The sequence below is a fragment of the Rhipicephalus sanguineus genome, chromosome 3, assembly GCF_013339695.2.
Source record: "Rhipicephalus sanguineus isolate Rsan-2018 chromosome 3, BIME_Rsan_1.4, whole genome shotgun sequence".
In the NCBI taxonomy this organism is placed as follows: domain Eukaryota; kingdom Metazoa; phylum Arthropoda; class Arachnida; order Ixodida; family Ixodidae; genus Rhipicephalus; species Rhipicephalus sanguineus.
The window spans coordinates 178,176,124-178,193,780 of NC_051178.1; the positions used below are offsets into that span (position 1 = coordinate 178,176,124).

At 49.9% G+C, this 17,657-nt stretch overlaps 1 protein-coding gene across 1 annotated transcript; it reads left to right on the plus strand.

Moving 5' to 3' along the window:
* The first annotated feature begins 406 nt into the window (after positions 1-406).
* Positions 407-16,721, plus strand: LOC119386132 (uncharacterized). Its single transcript, XM_037653475.2, has 5 exons — positions 407-634; positions 2,423-2,926; positions 4,037-4,231; positions 11,950-12,333; positions 16,486-16,721. Exons 1-5 carry the CDS (start codon positions 407-409, stop codon positions 16,552-16,554), a joined length of 1,380 nt encoding a protein of 459 aa, XP_037509403.1. The 3' UTR covers positions 16,555-16,721.
* The last annotated feature ends 936 nt before the right edge of the window (positions 16,722-17,657 follow it).

The following is a 17,657-nucleotide window of genomic DNA, read 5'->3' on the forward strand; positions in this document are numbered from 1 at the left end:
CTAAATTTTCGTAGTTTTCAACTACTACTCTTAATTCTTTTTTTCGTATCACCGAAGAAGTATTTCGAGCTCGCTTTTCGAGCACAGTTTCAACTTTTTATGTACGTTTGCTGTGCATATGGGGCGGAACCTCATTGAGGCGTCGTTCAATTTTGATGAGAAACTGCAACACTAAAAAGTCGCATTGGTCTACGGAGAGTTAATTTCTTCGTCGATGATACCGCGCCTGCATCGTTCGCCGAAATAAGTTACTCGCTGTATACTATAAGGATAAATGTCGAATTCGTTCAACGCGATATAACTTCGGTCCTCATGTGTACACTGGCAATGCAGGCACGTGCACTCCCTGCGCTCTCTTTGCATAGAGCGCGCCTCGACGTTGTACCGGCTTCGCTCTCCGCATGTGATGCGCTGGCTGCGGCGCCTGTCGGGTCTGGAGCTTCGGCAGCTTGCCGACAGAGTGGTCGGCCAGTCTCCCATGCGCCAGGTGGCCTGGTGGGACCTGGCGCCGCTGTGCGTGCCCCACCGGCTGCACGAACTGTTCCTCGACAGGCTGCTCATCGCACACTATGACCTGCGCGCTTTGCTCGGCGTCGTCGAGCCATCGGTGCTGACGCGGCTGCGCGTCACCAGGGTGCGTTTCTCGCAGATGCCCTTGAAGCAAGCAGCGACACGATAACAATTATTGTGTTGTCGTCACCTCCCTTCGTCCTTGTTTGCGCGCGCTTAAGTGATCGGTGATGAACAATTATCAATCGTTTATTTTGCGAATATCACCTGAAGAGCTCGACGTCTGGGATAGTCGCTGAGGTGACATCGCTGCACTGTGGATTCCTGTAGCTATTATAAACGCATTGTCATGGAATGTTCAAGAAATCAAAGGCTCTAAAAAGAATGACTAGAACAAGATAGACGACAGCTTGGCGTGTTGACGCAGTGTGGCTATGCTGCATGCATCACGAAAAGCACTAGCCAAATCTGGCTTCTCCACAGCAAAAGTATTCGTGCAAGAAAGCCATCTTCAGTGACCCATCTCATCCATGTCTGAATTACTTTTATTGTGTTATCGAGGAGGCAATGGAACGAATGAAAACGAACACGACTCCTCTCGAACTTGGACTAGAGATCGTAAAAAAAAGAAGTACTTACTGAGTTTTCAATTTAAAGGCTATTGAGCTCAAACCAACGTTTTTAGATTACTAAAAACGTTGGCTCAAACATTGGCAAGTGACGTATGTAGTACAGCATCAAATCCGAGCTGATCCTTATTTCTTTTTTCTTTTCTTTCTTTTTATGGAGGTTTGCATCTTTTTCGCAAGCAAAGGCCACATAGTTTTCCCGCTTTTAAATCTAACATGACAGACTGCAAGTTATATTTACCTCTTTTAAACAAAGATCCTATTGGCTATTGCCGAAAGCTGTGACAATTCTGAAGTATAATAGTTGCTAAGCTCGCCGCACAGAACATGGCGCGCTTGTGTTCGCAGTTTCTTTCTGGCCATTGTCCGCCATGGCGCTGTGCACGTCATCATGGAACCATGAATACCAAGCCCGATTGGTGTTCGAGCCGCCACCTTGCCCATAGTAGCAACTGACCCAAAGGCAAAACTAGAATATTTTCATAGGCATACGCAGAGTTCCGCATTAAAGAGGGGGTTGGGGGTGGCAAAGTTTTATCGCCCGTTGGTCGAGTCTATAGGCGTGCGCACAGGGAGGGCAGAGGGGCGGCCGCCCCCCCCTAATCAACTGGGAGGGGGGCGCAAAATCTGCCCCGTACATTGACCCTTCTAGTCTCCTAAGAGGGGGCGCAATATCTGCCCCCTACATTGACTTAGTAGGGTGGGGGGGGGGGCGCTGCGATGAACCTTTGCCCCCCCTGATGGGGAACCCTGCGCACGCCTATGGTCGAGTCCAACACATATGCCTCACAATAGATGCCAAAATTAGAATGAGGCGATCACGTATACATTTGGTCCGTGGCTTTCCTGAGTAACGACATGACGACATAGAGCAGACTTTGCGCCCCACCGCCCGAGGTAATTGCCTCACCACCAAGTGGCGTAGGCAGACATTTTTTCGAGGGCGGGGGAGGGGGTATGCATGCCCTTGATCCGACAGGGGGCGCGGGCAGATAAGTGCACGTAAGTGCACGTCGGTCATGTAGGCTCCCTAAGTGTATGTGGTCGAGTGTCATTTGTCATTTTGTGCTCTCTATCCCATGGTAGAAAAAAAAGTATTTCGGGGGGGGGGGGGGGGGGGGGGGGGGCACGAGCCCGGTGTGCCACCCCCTGGCTACATCACTGTTCCACACCCCCCCCCCCCCTCCCCGTGCGCGCGTATGAATACTTTACTTTAGTGTCCCTGCTATGTGGATCCACGTGCAGTCTCCATCAAAATGTCGCCGCTTTATTCTCTGCCTTAGATCCGGTGCACGTGCCAGGCGGAGAGAAACGTGAACAGTAGCCTGCGTTCGGGACTCGGCGAGGCGTGCGCGACGCAGAACGATCTGGACGTGGAGCGGCTGGCGAGACTTCTCGCCGAGGCCAAATCCCTGCAGGAGCTGGAGACCGACCTGCCGGTCAACGTGAGGCGTCTCGCGGCGTCCGGTCCGTACGATGCCCTGAAGCGACTCCGCCTGGTGCGGTTCGTGTCGCCGTCGAACCCCGGGGCGCGCCCAACGTTCTACCGGTACTTCCTGTCGAGGAACGAGTTGATCTCGCTGCTCCAGCAGATGCCCGCGCTGCGCGAGCTGCGCTGCGACGCGTCGCAAGCCATCGGTTGGCTGGGAGAGGGCGAGCTGGCGTTGCTCTCGCGGCTGGAAGTGGTCTACCTGCTGCATGAAGTGCCCGGGGCGAACGCCTCGAGAGAGGAGCCCTTCGCGCCGGGTGCGCAGTTTCTCGTCGCGCACTGCCCCAATGTAAGAGAGGTAAGTGAGGTCGCAGCCATCTTGAAATTATCTCTGTGCAGACCCGTAGCCAGGAACATTTTTCGGGGGGGAGGGGAGGGGGGTGGAATTCGCTGAAGGCCTTCACTATTTGAGGAAAGCACATATTTTTCAGTCAGTATATATGTTCGGTAAAAATGTCAGCATATAAATTATTCTATTTTTAAAACTGTTTTATTAATAGTTCTATATTTTTAGTTTTGAGAAGAACCTTCCTAATAGTACATTTTCATACGGAAGATTTCGGGGGAGGGGGGGGATCCTATTTGGTTTCCTATCGCTATTATTGCGCTAGCACAGGCTAAGAAGTTTACGAGGGGCTGAAAAAACCACTTTTACTTTGGATCGTTGTGCCACTTTTTTCAAATTGTGTCATATCTTGTGGAAGTACGGGATGACAGCAGCTTTTTTCGAATTAGTCTTTGAGGCCTGCTCAGCTGTGGGCGACTGGCGAAGCTTTCTGCGCAAAGCTTCAGCAACAGATCTCTCCGTAGGTGTGCGCACAGGGGGGGGGGGGGGGGGGGGGGCATAATCTGCCCTTACATTTAGTAGGGGGGAGGGCGCTGCGATAAACATTCGCCCCCCCCCCCCCCCCCGACCGGGAACCCTGCGCATTTAAAGGATAACGCCCTATTTAGATTTTGACCACGTGTTTCTTGGCACGAGTATATAAAAATGTGCGCTTTTCAACAGAGCTCAGTTGATAGCGCTGCGTACGTGTGACCCTTTCTTCGTCTCCGTTTTGTGCGCTGCTTTCTACGATCATTAACTCCTATCGCAATTAATAATCTGGCCGCGCCGCGCTGTGGTGCACGGGGTACTTACCAGAAGCGTAGCCCGAAATTTTTTTCGGGGGGGGGGGTTCAACCATATTTTTAAGTTCGTGCGTGTGTGTATATGTGCGTGTATATATACACATGCAAAATCGAAAACTTTCGGGGGGGGGGGTTGAGCCCCCCCCCTCCCTGGCTACGCCCCTGGTACTTACACTCGGGCTGGCGTGGTCTCGTGTTACTTCTAGTCCCCGTCTCCTTTTACGTTAGTAATCATGTACTTACTCTCTCCACGCATGGCGACTGCATTCGCCTGCAGCTTGTATTTCGTGCGGCCGGACCACGCGACCTTCGTCCCTTGTGCGCGCTGCGGCACCTCGAACGATTGTGCTTGTGCTACGGTGGCCGAGGTGGGCGCGCGTTCCTGGACGAGTCCCTGCTCGATGCGCTGGGTCACGTCGCGACCAACCTGCGTCACCTGGATTTGCCCACCGAGGCACACTTAAGGCCTCAAGTAGGTGTGTCCACGTGAACAGATGGTACGAGTGAGCGTATGCTCACGTGAACGCGTGAATTAACCTCGAATGATCGCCAACTGCACAATGCCCGCGCGCGGATGCACTACGGAAAGATGGATATCAAAGCTAATGCCTGGAGTAGGTAATTGACAGTTAAATATGAGATAAGGCGCTCAGCGCTCTTGTTTCCTTCCTAACAGTGATACGCAGACAAAATGACGTCACAAACGGGTGTCATCAATGGCAGCACCGGCAGGGGGAGAGCAGCGGCAAAATACCATGTTTTACTGTATATATAGGTCAATAAAGGAGCGACGTGCAAGCAGGAGGACAAAACCTTTACTGGAAACTAACGGTCATGGTTTCTCCCATTGTGGAGGAGGGGAAGGTGGTTAGTCGGCCAGGAGTTCCTGCTCTCTGGCGGCTGCCTCGTCACGCGCTGACGCGATACAACGCGTACGAAAAAAGTCGATACAGCGGAGCATTATCGGGTTGAACACATTTTTCTGGGGTTGCCAGTGCTTCAACTAACCACACGTACGGGTTACAACGCGTCAGCGTGTAGACTCAGCGCCACGCCATCTCCCTATGGAGAGAGATGGAGGGCGCGCGGCTACACCAACCTTGGGCTACTTGGGCTACATAAAGTGACTTTAGGGCTACATCCCTAGGGCTACACCAGGGCTAGAGCACTGCACGGGCCCGGGCCGGCCCGGCCCGCGGGCCGGGCCGGGTAAGGGGTTGTTGGATCGGGCCCGGGCCGGGCTCGGGCCCGTGATCTTCGGGCTCGGGTCGGGCTCGGGCCTGAGCCAGGCCCGTATTAGGCCCGGGTCTCATACTGTCACTGATCCCGTTAATCGGGTTGGCGATCGCCGGGCGGATTCTAAGGGCTGGCGTCAAGGCCCTCCGAAAACGCACCACGAAAGCGCGGACAATTTAGAGTTGGTCCTTTGGCGCGCCAGCGAACGCCGGTTGTGGTCCAAAGACCGAGTCAGAGCCGAGAGTCGATAACACAAACGAAAACGAAATATATTCTCGGTTAAGGCAATACAAATAACACAAACACGTGCACACTCGGCTGGTACCAGTTACAACTTCACAATATAACTCAGATGGTGTTTACACAACGGGAGCTAAACAAACAGATCACACGCAACCAATGCAATCACATGCATTAAACTATTCGATGACCGTTAAAGTCCTGAATAGATAGTGACGTATCCAGTCCACAATACTTGGACGGTAAACGAATGCTTCTCTTCAAGGAAACACTCACGCCAGCTCCAGCGTTGATCGTCGTAGCTCAACCGTCGTCGTGACTTGTCACGGCTCACTCGGCGTCGTCATCGGATTCTTCCAGATCCACGAGCGATTGACCGCACACCATCATAAACACGTCTTCTTTGGCTAACGGAGCCACACTTAGCGTAACTTCACCATCACCGGGCCGACTGACTCGCTCACTGACTTGCCGACTCCCTTCACTGACTGAACTCCTTCCTGTCTGCACTGACTCACTCTTGTTGCTCTTGTCTCGATTCTCTCACTGACTGACTGGCCTCGTCGTTTGCACGCTTTTATCCCTTCTTCCCCGGTTTCTAGAAGCGTCGGGATGTTTCTTCTGCGTGCAGTACAGCTAAGCCTGGGGAAAGGGCGAGAGCTTTCTCGTATGTTCGAATCGCGACGGCATCGCTCGCGGACGCGTCACCCTCTCCTTCTAGAAAGATCCAGGCCTTGCCAGGCGTTCGATCGTGTTTACGGCGTCTGGCTCGAGTGGGTGAGGAGGATGCGGCGCGCCGGCGTCTTTTGATGCTTGTTTTTTCGTCTTTCGCGCTTCTTGGGCGCGCGATTCGCGCCGTTCTGTCTCGTAGCAGTTTGAAAGCGGCCTCGCGCGCGCTTTATAACGCGATCGTTTGTGACACTGCCCCCCACTTCAAGAATATTATCACATAATATTCAAACAACGCAAACGAGCGCGCACATACACATCCAACAATGTCCCACATACAGAGTCCATAACTCAGTCCACACACAATGCGCGTCACATTCATAATAGAACTCTCAATACAATTCACAGGGCATTTCAATGTCACGACATACAAAAGATAAACTCAAGTACATAAGTATAAGACGCCATCATACATTTCATATAAAACAATGCGAACGCACAAAACAAGCTCTTCATTTTCAACGCTTATACAGTTATACCCATAGCATTGTACACATAATGTTAAGCAAACGACACTGCGGCTCTATAGCCATACACTCTTGACACAGGGAATAATAACACTTCAAACACTTTCAAACTCAAAACACTTCAAACAAATTCAATTCCAACACCCTATACTGTTTAAATCGTGCCGCGCTTGCGCCCCTTCTTTCGGTGCTCGCTCGCTCTCTTTTTGTTTCTCTTCTTTTTCTTGCGGGCCGTTCCATTTGACGGTGCCGGAGGGGGCGTCTCTGCTGCCGTCGACACATTTGACGCTAGCAAGGCGTGGTCGCGTTCGTTAGAACGTTCGCGGTGCTTCGCCAACTTCTGCGCGTCGTGGTGTTTTGCTTGAACGACCACCTTCGTCATCTTTTGAGCCGCAGATGATGGTGGCCGCTCAGTTGCAATGTCACCTGCTCTGCGTGTCGTCACCGGCGGTACAGTGACCGTTGGAGCTCCATTGTTGCCATTCTCTGACGCCTCGGCTTCAGTATGAGCTCGGGTGACATCTTTCCTGAGATTCTCTTCCGCGGTTTCTTTACGTCGCGGTTCCTGAACTGACGAGGGCTCCATCTTCGGGGCTTCTCCCAAACGTTCAGGATCGTATGGCCCTCGAGCTCCGTCGATGTTTCCCACGATTAGGTCAAACAGGGGGTTATCCATGCACAGGGCAGTAACTCTCCCGCTGAAGTAAGGGGTCTCAACCTCAATCTTGGCTTCGGGAAGCATTCGAATGGAACTATCAAGCAAGCGAACCGGGGTGGAATTGCCTGTGAAGTCACTCTCTCGGACCAATTTCTTTCGTACGATAACCGTGGTGCACCCACTATCCCTTAGTACTGTGACTTCCTTTCCCCCAACTTTCCCCTTAAGTGTCGGCATTCCTTTAGTCGAGTCTGTTGTCACCGCAGCACCAATGAAATCTATCTTCCTGCTTTTCACATCGGCTAATTCATCTTTGATCGCTTCTGTTTCCTCGTTTGGCGGGGCATACGCACAAGCTGCTTGGTGGGCTTTACTCGCATCGATTCGACATGCGTCTGCTTTGTGCCCAGTCTGACCACATTTAAAACACTTCATCACACTGGGGCGTGAGAAGTTGGTCCGACAGCTGTTAGCGCGATGACCCACGCGGTTACACAGAAAGCATCGCGGAACACTCTCTGGTGCACGCTTGGTTTCTTCAGGTGCCGATCTCTTTGACTCCTCGTGGACTTCCTTTTTTACTTTGGCTAGATTCGTGCCACCTTGTGCTTCCAAGAATTGATCGGCCAACTCAAGCATGTCGTCAAGCGATTTAGCTTTCCTCTCTTTCAGATACAGCGACAGGCTCGGGTGGCAACTGGTGAGAAATTGCTCTCTGATTAAAAGCTCTCTAAGTTCACCGTACTCCTGTGCCGTCTCTGAAAGTTCGATCCACCTGTCAAAATAATGGCTGAGCCGCGCGGCATACTGCGTTGCCGTCTCGCCATCAGCTGGCTTTCCCGTACGGAACCGATCTCGGAAGCCTTCCACGGTGAATCTAAATCGCTTCAGCAAAGCAGCTTTTACTTTCGTGTAATTAGCTGCATCGGTAGGTGTCAGCCTACCGTACACACTGAGCGCTTCGCCACTCAAACAAGTGCTCAAAGCTGTTGCCCATTGCTGCTCCGGCCAATTTTGGCTTCTAGCTATCGTCCTCAAACCTGTGCAGGTATGCATCAAGGTCATCTTTCCTCTCGTCAAACGCCACAAGCAGTTTGCTTGGGTTCAAACGGAAGCTATGATCTTCCCTTTCGCTGCTCTCCACTCTAGCTTGCACGGGAGTCTCTGTGCGCTGCTGCAAACGGAGTCGTTCGAGTTCCAATTCGTGCTGCCGTTGCCTTTCTCTCTCAGCCATCTGCGCCTCTCTTTCTTCTCTCTCCCTCTCAGTTGCTAGCCTCTCTCTCTCCAGCTCCAGTTTCAATTGTTGTTCTCTTTCTTCCTTCGCCCTCTCAGCTGCCAACCTCTCTCTTTCGAGCTCTGCTGCTTTCTCTTCCTTGACCCTCTCAGCTGCCAACCTCTCTCTCTCTAGTTCTGCTTCTCTCTCTTTGGTGGCCCTCTCAGCCGCCAACCTCTCTCTTTCAAGCTCTGCTGCTTTTTCTTCCTTAACTCTTCTCTTTCTTCTTTTTCCTTTTGGCTGACCCACTTTCGTAGTTCGGCCCCAGACAAACCCATCTTCTCACCGAGGGCAACTAACTTCTCAAGATCCATGATGCCCGTCAACAAAACCTAGCCGCGTGCACAAAACCTCTGCCTGACTTCGAATACAAACCACTCTCTGCACACAGGTTAGCAGGAACGCGGTGCAACACTCAAAAATCGTTCGCAAGCACTATCAACGTCTCAAGGCTCTTTTCTCCCTACTTTGGACACACTGTGCACCAAAAGGTCCTGTGTCGCGGACGCCAGAATAATTGTCACTGATCCCGTTAATCGGGTTGGCGATCGCCGGGCGGATTCTAAGGGCTGGCGTCAAGGCCCTCCGAAAACGCACCACGAAAGCGCGGACAATTTAAGAGTTGGTCCTTTGGCGCGCCAGCGAACGCCGGTTGTGGTCCAAAGACCGAGTCAGAGCCGAGAGTCGATAACACAAACGAAAACGAAATATATTCTCGGTTAAGGCAATACAAATAACACAAACACGTGCACACTCGGCTGGTACCAGTTACAACTTCACAATATAACTCAGATGGTGTTTACACAACGGGAGCTAAACAAACAGATCACACGCAACCAATGCAATCACATGCATTAAACTATTCGATGACCGTTAAAGTCCTGAATAGATAGTGACGTATCCAGTCCACAATACTTGGACGGTAAACGAATGCTTCTCTTCAAGGAAACACTCACGCCAGCTCCAGCGTTGATCGTCGTAGCTCAACCGTCGTCGTGACTTGTCACGGCTCACTCGGCGTCGTCATCGGATTCTTCCAGATCCACGAGCGATTGACCGCACACCATCATAAACACGTCTTCTTTGGCTAACGGAGCCACACTTAGCGTAACTTCACCATCACCGGGCCGACTGACTCGCTCACTGACTTGCCGACTCCCTTCACTGACTGAACTCCTTCCTGTCTGCACTGACTCACTCTTGTGCTCTTGTCTCGATTCTCTCACTGACTGACTGGCCTCGTCGTTTGCACGCTTTTATCCCTTCTTCCCCGGTTTCTAGAAGCGTCGGGATGTTTTCTTCTGCGTGCAGTACAGCTAAGCCTGGGGAAAGGGCGAGAGCTTTCTCGTATGTTCGAATCGCGACGGCATCGCTCGCGGACGCGTCACCCTCTCCTTCTAGAAAGATCCAGGCCTTGCCAGGCGTTCGATCGTGTTTACGGCGTCTGGCTCGAGTGGGTGAGGAGGATGCGGCGCGCCGGCGTCTTTTGATGCTTGTTTTTTCGTCTTTCGCGCTTCTTGGGCGCGCGATTCGCGCCGTTCTGTCTCGTAGCAGTTTGAAAGCGGCCTCGCGCGCGCTTTATAACGCGATCGTTTGTGACACATACGTATATGTATATTTGCGTGTGTACGTTGTGTGGCTTTGTTTTTGTTGTTTTGTGGGGCTTGAGTTCCCGAAGCGACCCAGGCTATATGAAACGCCGTCGTTGAGGGCTCCGGGTAATTTAACCACCTGGAGTGCATTGGCGTGCACAGAAATTGCATAGTACAAGACGTCTACAATTTTGCTCCAACGGTATGCTACACGGGATATAAGTTTCCACCATTATAGTGAGTGAAAGACGTTCTTGGGTACCGTGTAAGGAAAGCAACGGTAAACTGCCTAGATTAGTGTCAATAAGATGTGCGCGTTTGTATCTAGGGAAATATTTCGAGTATGCAGCTACGCTCACATGCCCGTAGACTGGCCAACGTGACTTGTGAGTCACTAATATCTCAGGAGCTGTTTTTCGTGCATTTTAAGTGCAAGATGCAGAGCGACTCTTATCACAGGGCGAACGCCGTTGTTGATTTTCTCATTACTAGTGGTGAGGCGCCAGACCATAGAGACACTCGTTTCCCCGAGTGTAGCTCACAACTGGAGTGATGAGGCTAGAGAAGCGATCCGGGATTCTGGGAATACCCAACACACAAACTGATTAGTTTTATTTAAACGACCCTTTATTAAACACACCGTTACTGTACACACGTCTGACACGAGGACGGTGGCTCGCTCGTTAACGGGTGTGCCTCGCTTTGACAGATCTATGGCACTGCGGTGGCGGTGACTCGGGGAAGAAGGGTGGGACAAAGAGCCTTGTTGTTTTGAACACGAAAACGTAGTGTAGGTTGGGTGCAGTTGCCTGTCGAGGAGTCAACACGACAGCTTTAATTTATGTAACGCTGCCCAGCCTGGTATATTCCTCCCAGAAGCAGCTAGAGCCCGTTTTTTTTTTCCATTACATTGTGCAATAGTTGAAGTTTGCAGGAGACTTGCTACTTTTACTCAACAGCCCTAGCTCGTATGCAGTTGATGTAGACTCAACCTAAAAATGTATGTCATGCTTTTTTTTTCTCCACTTTATGCAGGTATTATATTTTGTAGTTGTTCTTTTAAATGCAAAAATGAGATTGCGTGGTTAGCACGGCGTGCGTACATGAAAAAGCCAGCTATGACTCCAATTATATTTTATATTGCCCTGCAATCATTTCGCAAGTGTTACGCGCGTAATTCACCGAAAGTATACACAGTACCAGTGAAAGTCGTGACACTGAAAGAAGTTCCTAAAACAATCTCTAGAAAATATCTTGTGTGCGGCAGGTATCTTCACAATAACCGAAGGTTGGACTGTGCCTCCTTTATGCTCAAGGCATAACTAGCCGAAACGGACCGGGCCGGGCCGGGCCGGGCCCAAACCTTTCGGGCCCGGGCCGGGTACGGGCCACATTTAAGAACACCGGGCCGGGCTCGGGCGGGCCGGAGCATGGCGTTTTCGGGCCGGGCCGGGCCCGGGCCGGAAAAATCGGCCCGTGCAGTGCTCTACTCTGGGCTACACGAAGCTGCGCGACCTCTCTCCGTAGGGAGAGGGCACGCCACGCGCTGACGCGTTGCAACGCGTGGTGTGGCTCAACAGCGTACGTGTGAACGTTTCGCGCTTTTCGGTTCGGCATCTACCGGAGTCCACAGGCTAAAAAGTCGATACAGCGGAGCATTATCGGGTTGAACACATTTTCCCGTGGTTGCCAGTGCTTCAACTGCTTCGACCCTATTTTCTGCACTGGTGCACTGGGCGCAAAAAATAATATTAATAAAGAAAAAAGATAGAAGCAAAGGAAAGGCACGATTTGCTACTCTTCAAGGGGGGGGGGGGGGTGGATAGAGAAAGGTAGACGGAAAGAGGGGACAACTAACGCGCTCGCACGCATAGCAGCGTTCACCGCGCATACCAAGAAGGTTTCAAGCTGTGAACTGCCACAGAGTGCAGTTAGAACGAACGTATAGAATGGACATGAGCCTCGATACGCGAACGTGACATCTCGTGCTTCCAGGCGCTGGCGGACGCTTGTCCAGCGCTGGAATCGCTGGTAGCGCGGTGCTTCCTTCGGCGGATCAACCAGGCGCTGGCAGTCGATCCCCGCCCACGCCAGCTGCCCTCGGCGGCGTCACGTGCCACCAGCAGGCCCCTGTCTTCGCTCGTGGAGATCGAGCTGGTCACCCTGAGGGACGCCGCAGCGGTGATGCCGCTGTGCCCCGAGCTGCGCACAATCAAGCTCACGCTGCCGCACATGGATCCCGCGGACGCGCAGGAGCTGGCCGACCTGTGCGACCGCGAGCGCTGCCCGAAACTCGAGCGCATCACGCTCACCCTGATGGGCTCCTACTCGCATCGCACGGTTGTCCACTTCCTACAACGCATGGCACGCGTGCCTCAAGTACGGAAAGTCCCCGCTCACGTACTTGGCTCTCTTATTTTAGTCTTGCCTTTGACAGGCATATGGCAAACCGTGAAATTAATGGGGGCGCCGATCGCCCGAGCGCGGGTGCAGCTCTTTAAGTAACGATAGTACGTCGAGATAAAAAGAGATCGGATGTGGTAGACTTAACGAAAGCTTCGCATCGCTTCAGAACAGAGCCAGCAAAAGCATAAATGAATATACGCCCTATGGCTCCTTGTACGTTTTGTCAGGTAGTAAAGGCCATAATGAGTCAACTTGCTGTTCACACTTTCTAGTTGCCCATGTTTGCCTATAGGAAAGGTTTGCGTCGTTTTACGCTAGGAATTCTTTTGGTGGAGAGGCGTTTAAAGGCCTTGCCGCACCCCTGGATTCGGAGACATTCTGTATTGGAATGACGTAGTGAAAGTGTATAAAGCGACAATGCGCGCGCTCCAACGGTTCAAGCGGAGTCCTTTATTGCTCTTCTGCAGCACTCCTACTCGACCTCTACTGCTAACACAGGAACTGCTCTTATCGAATTTCGCGCTTATTCGTGTTAAGCTCGTAGCGCCAGAGTGTTCGACGTATTTCGACATATATTTTTCGCGCGCTCTTTGTGATTGAACAGTCCATACATTATCGCTAGGACGTGCGTTCATTTTTTTTTTCGAAGCGTCGTACACGCTTCTTTACTGCATTGTGACTATGAGCTACCGCGGGCGTCAATAAACACCGTGTCGTTTTACAGCGAAAGCTGTTATGAGATCATTTCACCGGCCGTTTTTGGCGCCGTAGTTGTCCGCCGCCGCCGCCGCCGCCGCCGCCGCCGGTGTCCGTAACCAGTATCGCTCGAAATAAGAAAAAAAACGAAATAAGAAAAAAACTCCAGGATGGAACGAGGTTCGAACCCGGGCCCTCTGCGTGGGAGCCCAGTATTCAACCTCTGAGCCATTCCGGTGCTTGGAACTGCTATGCAAAAAGGTCCTATACAGACTTCATGTCGGGAAGGAACCACCTTAGCATATGCAATATAGCGTGGTAGAGAGTAAAATAAGCACCAAGTGTCGCGCATCGCGTCGCACAACGCGAATTCTGTAACCAGGCGTCACACAATGCTAATTGCGCAATGAGTAGGTTGTTGAATGCTTCCAACCCATTACAAAGGACTCTGCCATAATTCTTCATCGTCGTCAGGCACAGCATCAACAAAGTGCGCATAATGCCTTACATGCGTTTAGCAGGTACCACGGCTCTTCGTAGAATGACGAAAAATGGCCCAGTGCCAGCTGCCCTACTTCTCAAACATTACAATGATTTATAGCGTAGTGGGTTTCTCGCAAGTGCACTTGTAGTGGTTGCCAAGGAAGCACATAAGCGCATGATCCATTTCCTCGGGGTCTCAGATAAATTACAGTGATTTAGAGCGTAGTGCGTTTCTCGCAAGTGCACTTGTATTGGTTGCCAAGGAAGCCCATAAGCGGATGTTCCATTTCCTCGGGGTCTCAGTAAAATTACAATGATTTAGAGCGTAGTGGGTTCCTCGCAAGTGCACTTGTATTGGTTGCCAATGAAGCCCATCAGGGCATGATCCATTTCCTCGGGGTCTCAGTAAAATTACAATGATTTAGAGCGTAGTGGGTTCCTCGCAAGTGCATTTGTATTGGTTGCCAAAGAATCTCATAAGCGCATGATCCATTTACTTGGGGTGTCAGTAAAGTTCTTCACCCCACCCTGTCTCTCTCCCACGGCAACGTATGTTATACAGCATGACGGGAGAGGGAAATAGCAACCGGGCGTCACCCACTGCAAATTACATAACTGCTGGGCCGTTTAAAGATTAAGTTAAAGATTAAAGATTTAAAGATAAAGCTGAGCCATAATTCTTCATCGTCATCAGTCGCCGCGTCAACAAAGTGCACATAATGACTTCCAGACGTGCGGCTGGTGCCTCGCTGCTCCGCAGAATGACGAATAATGGCTTAGTAGGTGCTTCGCAACTTCACAAAAATTGTGATTTATTGCGTAGTGGGTACCTTTCTAGTGTACTTGTATTGTAGCCCCAAGTGAGCTAGCTTACAACGGGCTCTAGAAACGCCGCTCTTCCAGCTTTCGCTGTGACTGTGCTGCGGTTTCAGCGCAGGCCTGGCGTTTTTTTTAGCTACATGTTCATGATTTAGGCACTAGGCTTTTACTAGGAAGGTACACCAAGTAACCCTAAATCAGCTTAGCGTGATAAGGTTCTCTTTTAAAAGGCTATTTTTTGTAGCAACACATGTCAAAGTTACATTCCACGGTTAGCGCCGAAATCGCCTAACGGGAACGCCAGTGCGATGTCGTCAAATGGTGCGACAACATTGGCATTGCGCCGCCACTGTAGGATTCTCTGGTTTACAAAGGCTCCTATCACACGAAGAATGGCCTTCCTGAAGAGGTATTTGCCATGCAGTAGCAGGGCAGACTCATTGTGCCATTATAGAAGGGAAGATTTATTTAATACAGCTAAAGTTTTCGTATCTACACTGTCCCTTAGTTTTATGCATAGGTCAGCAAAAAATGTGGAGCTCACTCAGACTCATTCGTAAAGTATATTTTGCTCTTAGGCCCACTCGGACTCGGACAAATAAAAATTTTTCTCAGCTGGACTCACTTGAACTCGGGCTCACAAAAATGGTTCTTAACCGGACTCGCTCATATTCAATCTCACCAATATATTACTCACTCAGACTCGCAGCTCTGTCAATCTGAGTGAGTCGACTCACAAGTCCGTTAGCATATACTCAACGTTTTTGATGATGGTGTCAATGCTCTTTAACACCAATATCTCGCATAATCAGTGCTCTACTTATCGCCTTTTGATCTCGTACCTTCAAATATCTTTTCAGTGGTGGAAATACAGTAAGCACATTTTTATTGAAAGAGATGACTCACACGAGATATTTTTATCAAGAACTTCCTGTGAAAGGGTTTACAGGGGAGAATGTCAACCCCCCCCACACCAGGGGCGTAGCCAGAAATTTTTTTCGGGGGGGGGGGGGGGGGGTTCAACCATACTTTATGTATGTTAGTGCGTGCGTTTGTACGTGTCCGTGTATATATAGGCAAGCAAAATTGAAAAATTTGGAGGGGGGGGGGTTGAACCCCCAACCCCCCCCCCCCCCCTTGGCTACGCCCCTGCCCCACATCCCTAACTCATCCCTCTGATCGATAAGTATTGATCTGGCATATGAATGCTAGCCCGTTGAAGAATGTGTGAATAGACGTGAGTATAAACGTGCGCCGACATAAGGCTTAACGCTGAAGTTGAGTAGATAGGACCATAGGTTGGCAAAAAAATGGAGAGCTCACACAGGCTCACTCGAGAAATATATTATGTGCTTAACACTCACCCACACTCACTCACCAAAATTTTTCTCAACCAGACTCACTTGCACTCAAGCACAACAAAATATTACTCGCCCGGACTCACTCAGACTCTTACACTCAGAATCACGGCTAAATCAGACTCCGAGCGAGTTGACTCATGAGCGAATATGCCAACCTATGGTTTTATGGGTGCTCTAAGCCTTAGCTGAAAGTAAAAGCCATGTGCTGTAACAACAGTGTAATCATTTTCCATTTAGGTTCTGCGGCTGCAAGGGATATGTTAATTATGAATGTCTGGGAATAGTGTAAACATGACATTTTTATCCACATGCAAATTTGGCCATTCGTGGTGTACATATGTGTAAGTTTCGAATGTGGTATAGTCGCTTTTGTGTTGCACTTTAGTTCACTGCGGCACAAATCAAGGAGTTCTGAGCCAAGTTGAGCACCAGTGACACGGAGAAATGGAATGCACGCAAGGTGACAACACGTTTACCATTACTTAAACTGCAATGTATTAGAAAAAAGCACTATTTCTTATACTAGTAACAACAGCTATTTTGGAAGCACACAATATGTTTAGCAATGGTGTCATGGTCCCTTCCTTTTATTGTCTCCATGATGTGCGCAGGACGTTAGAGTAAGGCTGGTTTCTGATAGTTCCAGGTGAGAACATCACTATGAAAACCCAATGCACCTGTTATTTTTGCCTGCTGGCTTGCTTGCAGCCCCTTCCACATGATCGTATGAGTATGACCCCATTCCACCATATTTTTTCCTACACAGGTACAAGTCTTCGTCGTGAAAACGCCAGACGTGTATACAGAACTCAACACTGCAGGTGCTGCCAACTAAGGTCCATGAAGATGATGCACCGAAATTACAGCTACGCTTTGATGGGCCATTATGTACCATTAAGAATATTTGCGTGTAGGATCAATTTACGTTTACCACATTAGGAATATAAGCTCAAAATATGCGTATAAAATAAATTTCCAAGGGCATGAAACCCCGTTTTGGCTACTGAAGTGCCAGTGCCCTGCGAGGGACAAAGGCAAATGACGCCGACTATACACTAGAAGTCTCCATTATCAATTTCTGTGCAGTATTAGTACATTGTTTGTTGACATAAAGTCTACTGCTCTGGTTCCCTTATTTTCAGGCAACACTAGTAGTGATGCATTTCCCATTTATATCTATGGCGACACCCATTTCTAGTAGCTGACATTTCACTGAAATAAAGCCTTGAGAGATGTGCAAGGATTTCAACGTGCCACGAAAGTCATCTCCGATCTTTGGGTCGGTCCCCTTTTGGGTGAAATAAAGTTTTGATCATCATCATCATCCACACAACACAGTGGGAGATCCATCCATTTTTACATTCACATTAGCATGCAAATAATTTGAAAACAGAGTTATCTTAGAAGCGCCTCTCATGTTCAGCTAATGTTCAGTTTTCGTGCAGCAAAGACTCCTCTAAGCAAACATTATCAATGATGTCACGGTGTGAAGACCACATGACCTGTCCCTTATGTTCACCAAAATGCTATGAATTGTGATGAAATATTTTGCACAGGAGTTGCAAAAGCTGAAGGGCAAGTGTAAGCTTTGCAGGCTTTGAATTCCAGAATCCAAAATTTGGAAGCATGCGTGAATCTGACTCTGAAGGATATAACACTATGGTGGCCAAGTACACAGGGGCAGACTTGTGTCGGTGACACCACAAGCCAGATGCATCATCGAGGCTGCGGAAGCTTCTCTATATTTAAAGGCAATTTGCCTCTCTTTTCAACTCCATAAGAGTCTCAAGAAACATTTGTCTAGTGTTGCAAGAGTAGACACTAGCTTCAGTAATTATTCTATGCTTCAAAACTAGTCATCTTGTAGTATGTGCCGATTCTCGGCCAATTGCACAGGTTTGGCATGTCCCACTGAGGCAATAGACATGCTATGAAAGC

Bases quoted from the DNA above. Each gene is read 5' to 3' on its own strand.
- LOC119386132 (XM_037653475.2), top strand. From the start codon at position 407: ATGCGCTGGCTGCGGCGCCTGTCGGGTCTGGAGCTTCGGCAGCTTGCC. The intron at 635-2,422 runs GTGCGTTTCTCG...TCTCTGCCTTAG, and splicing joins CGCGGCTGCGCGTCACCAGG to ATCCGGTGCACGTGCCAGGC. The intron at 4,232-11,949 runs GTAGGTGTGTCC...TCGTGCTTCCAG, and splicing joins AGGCACACTTAAGGCCTCAA to GCGCTGGCGGACGCTTGTCC.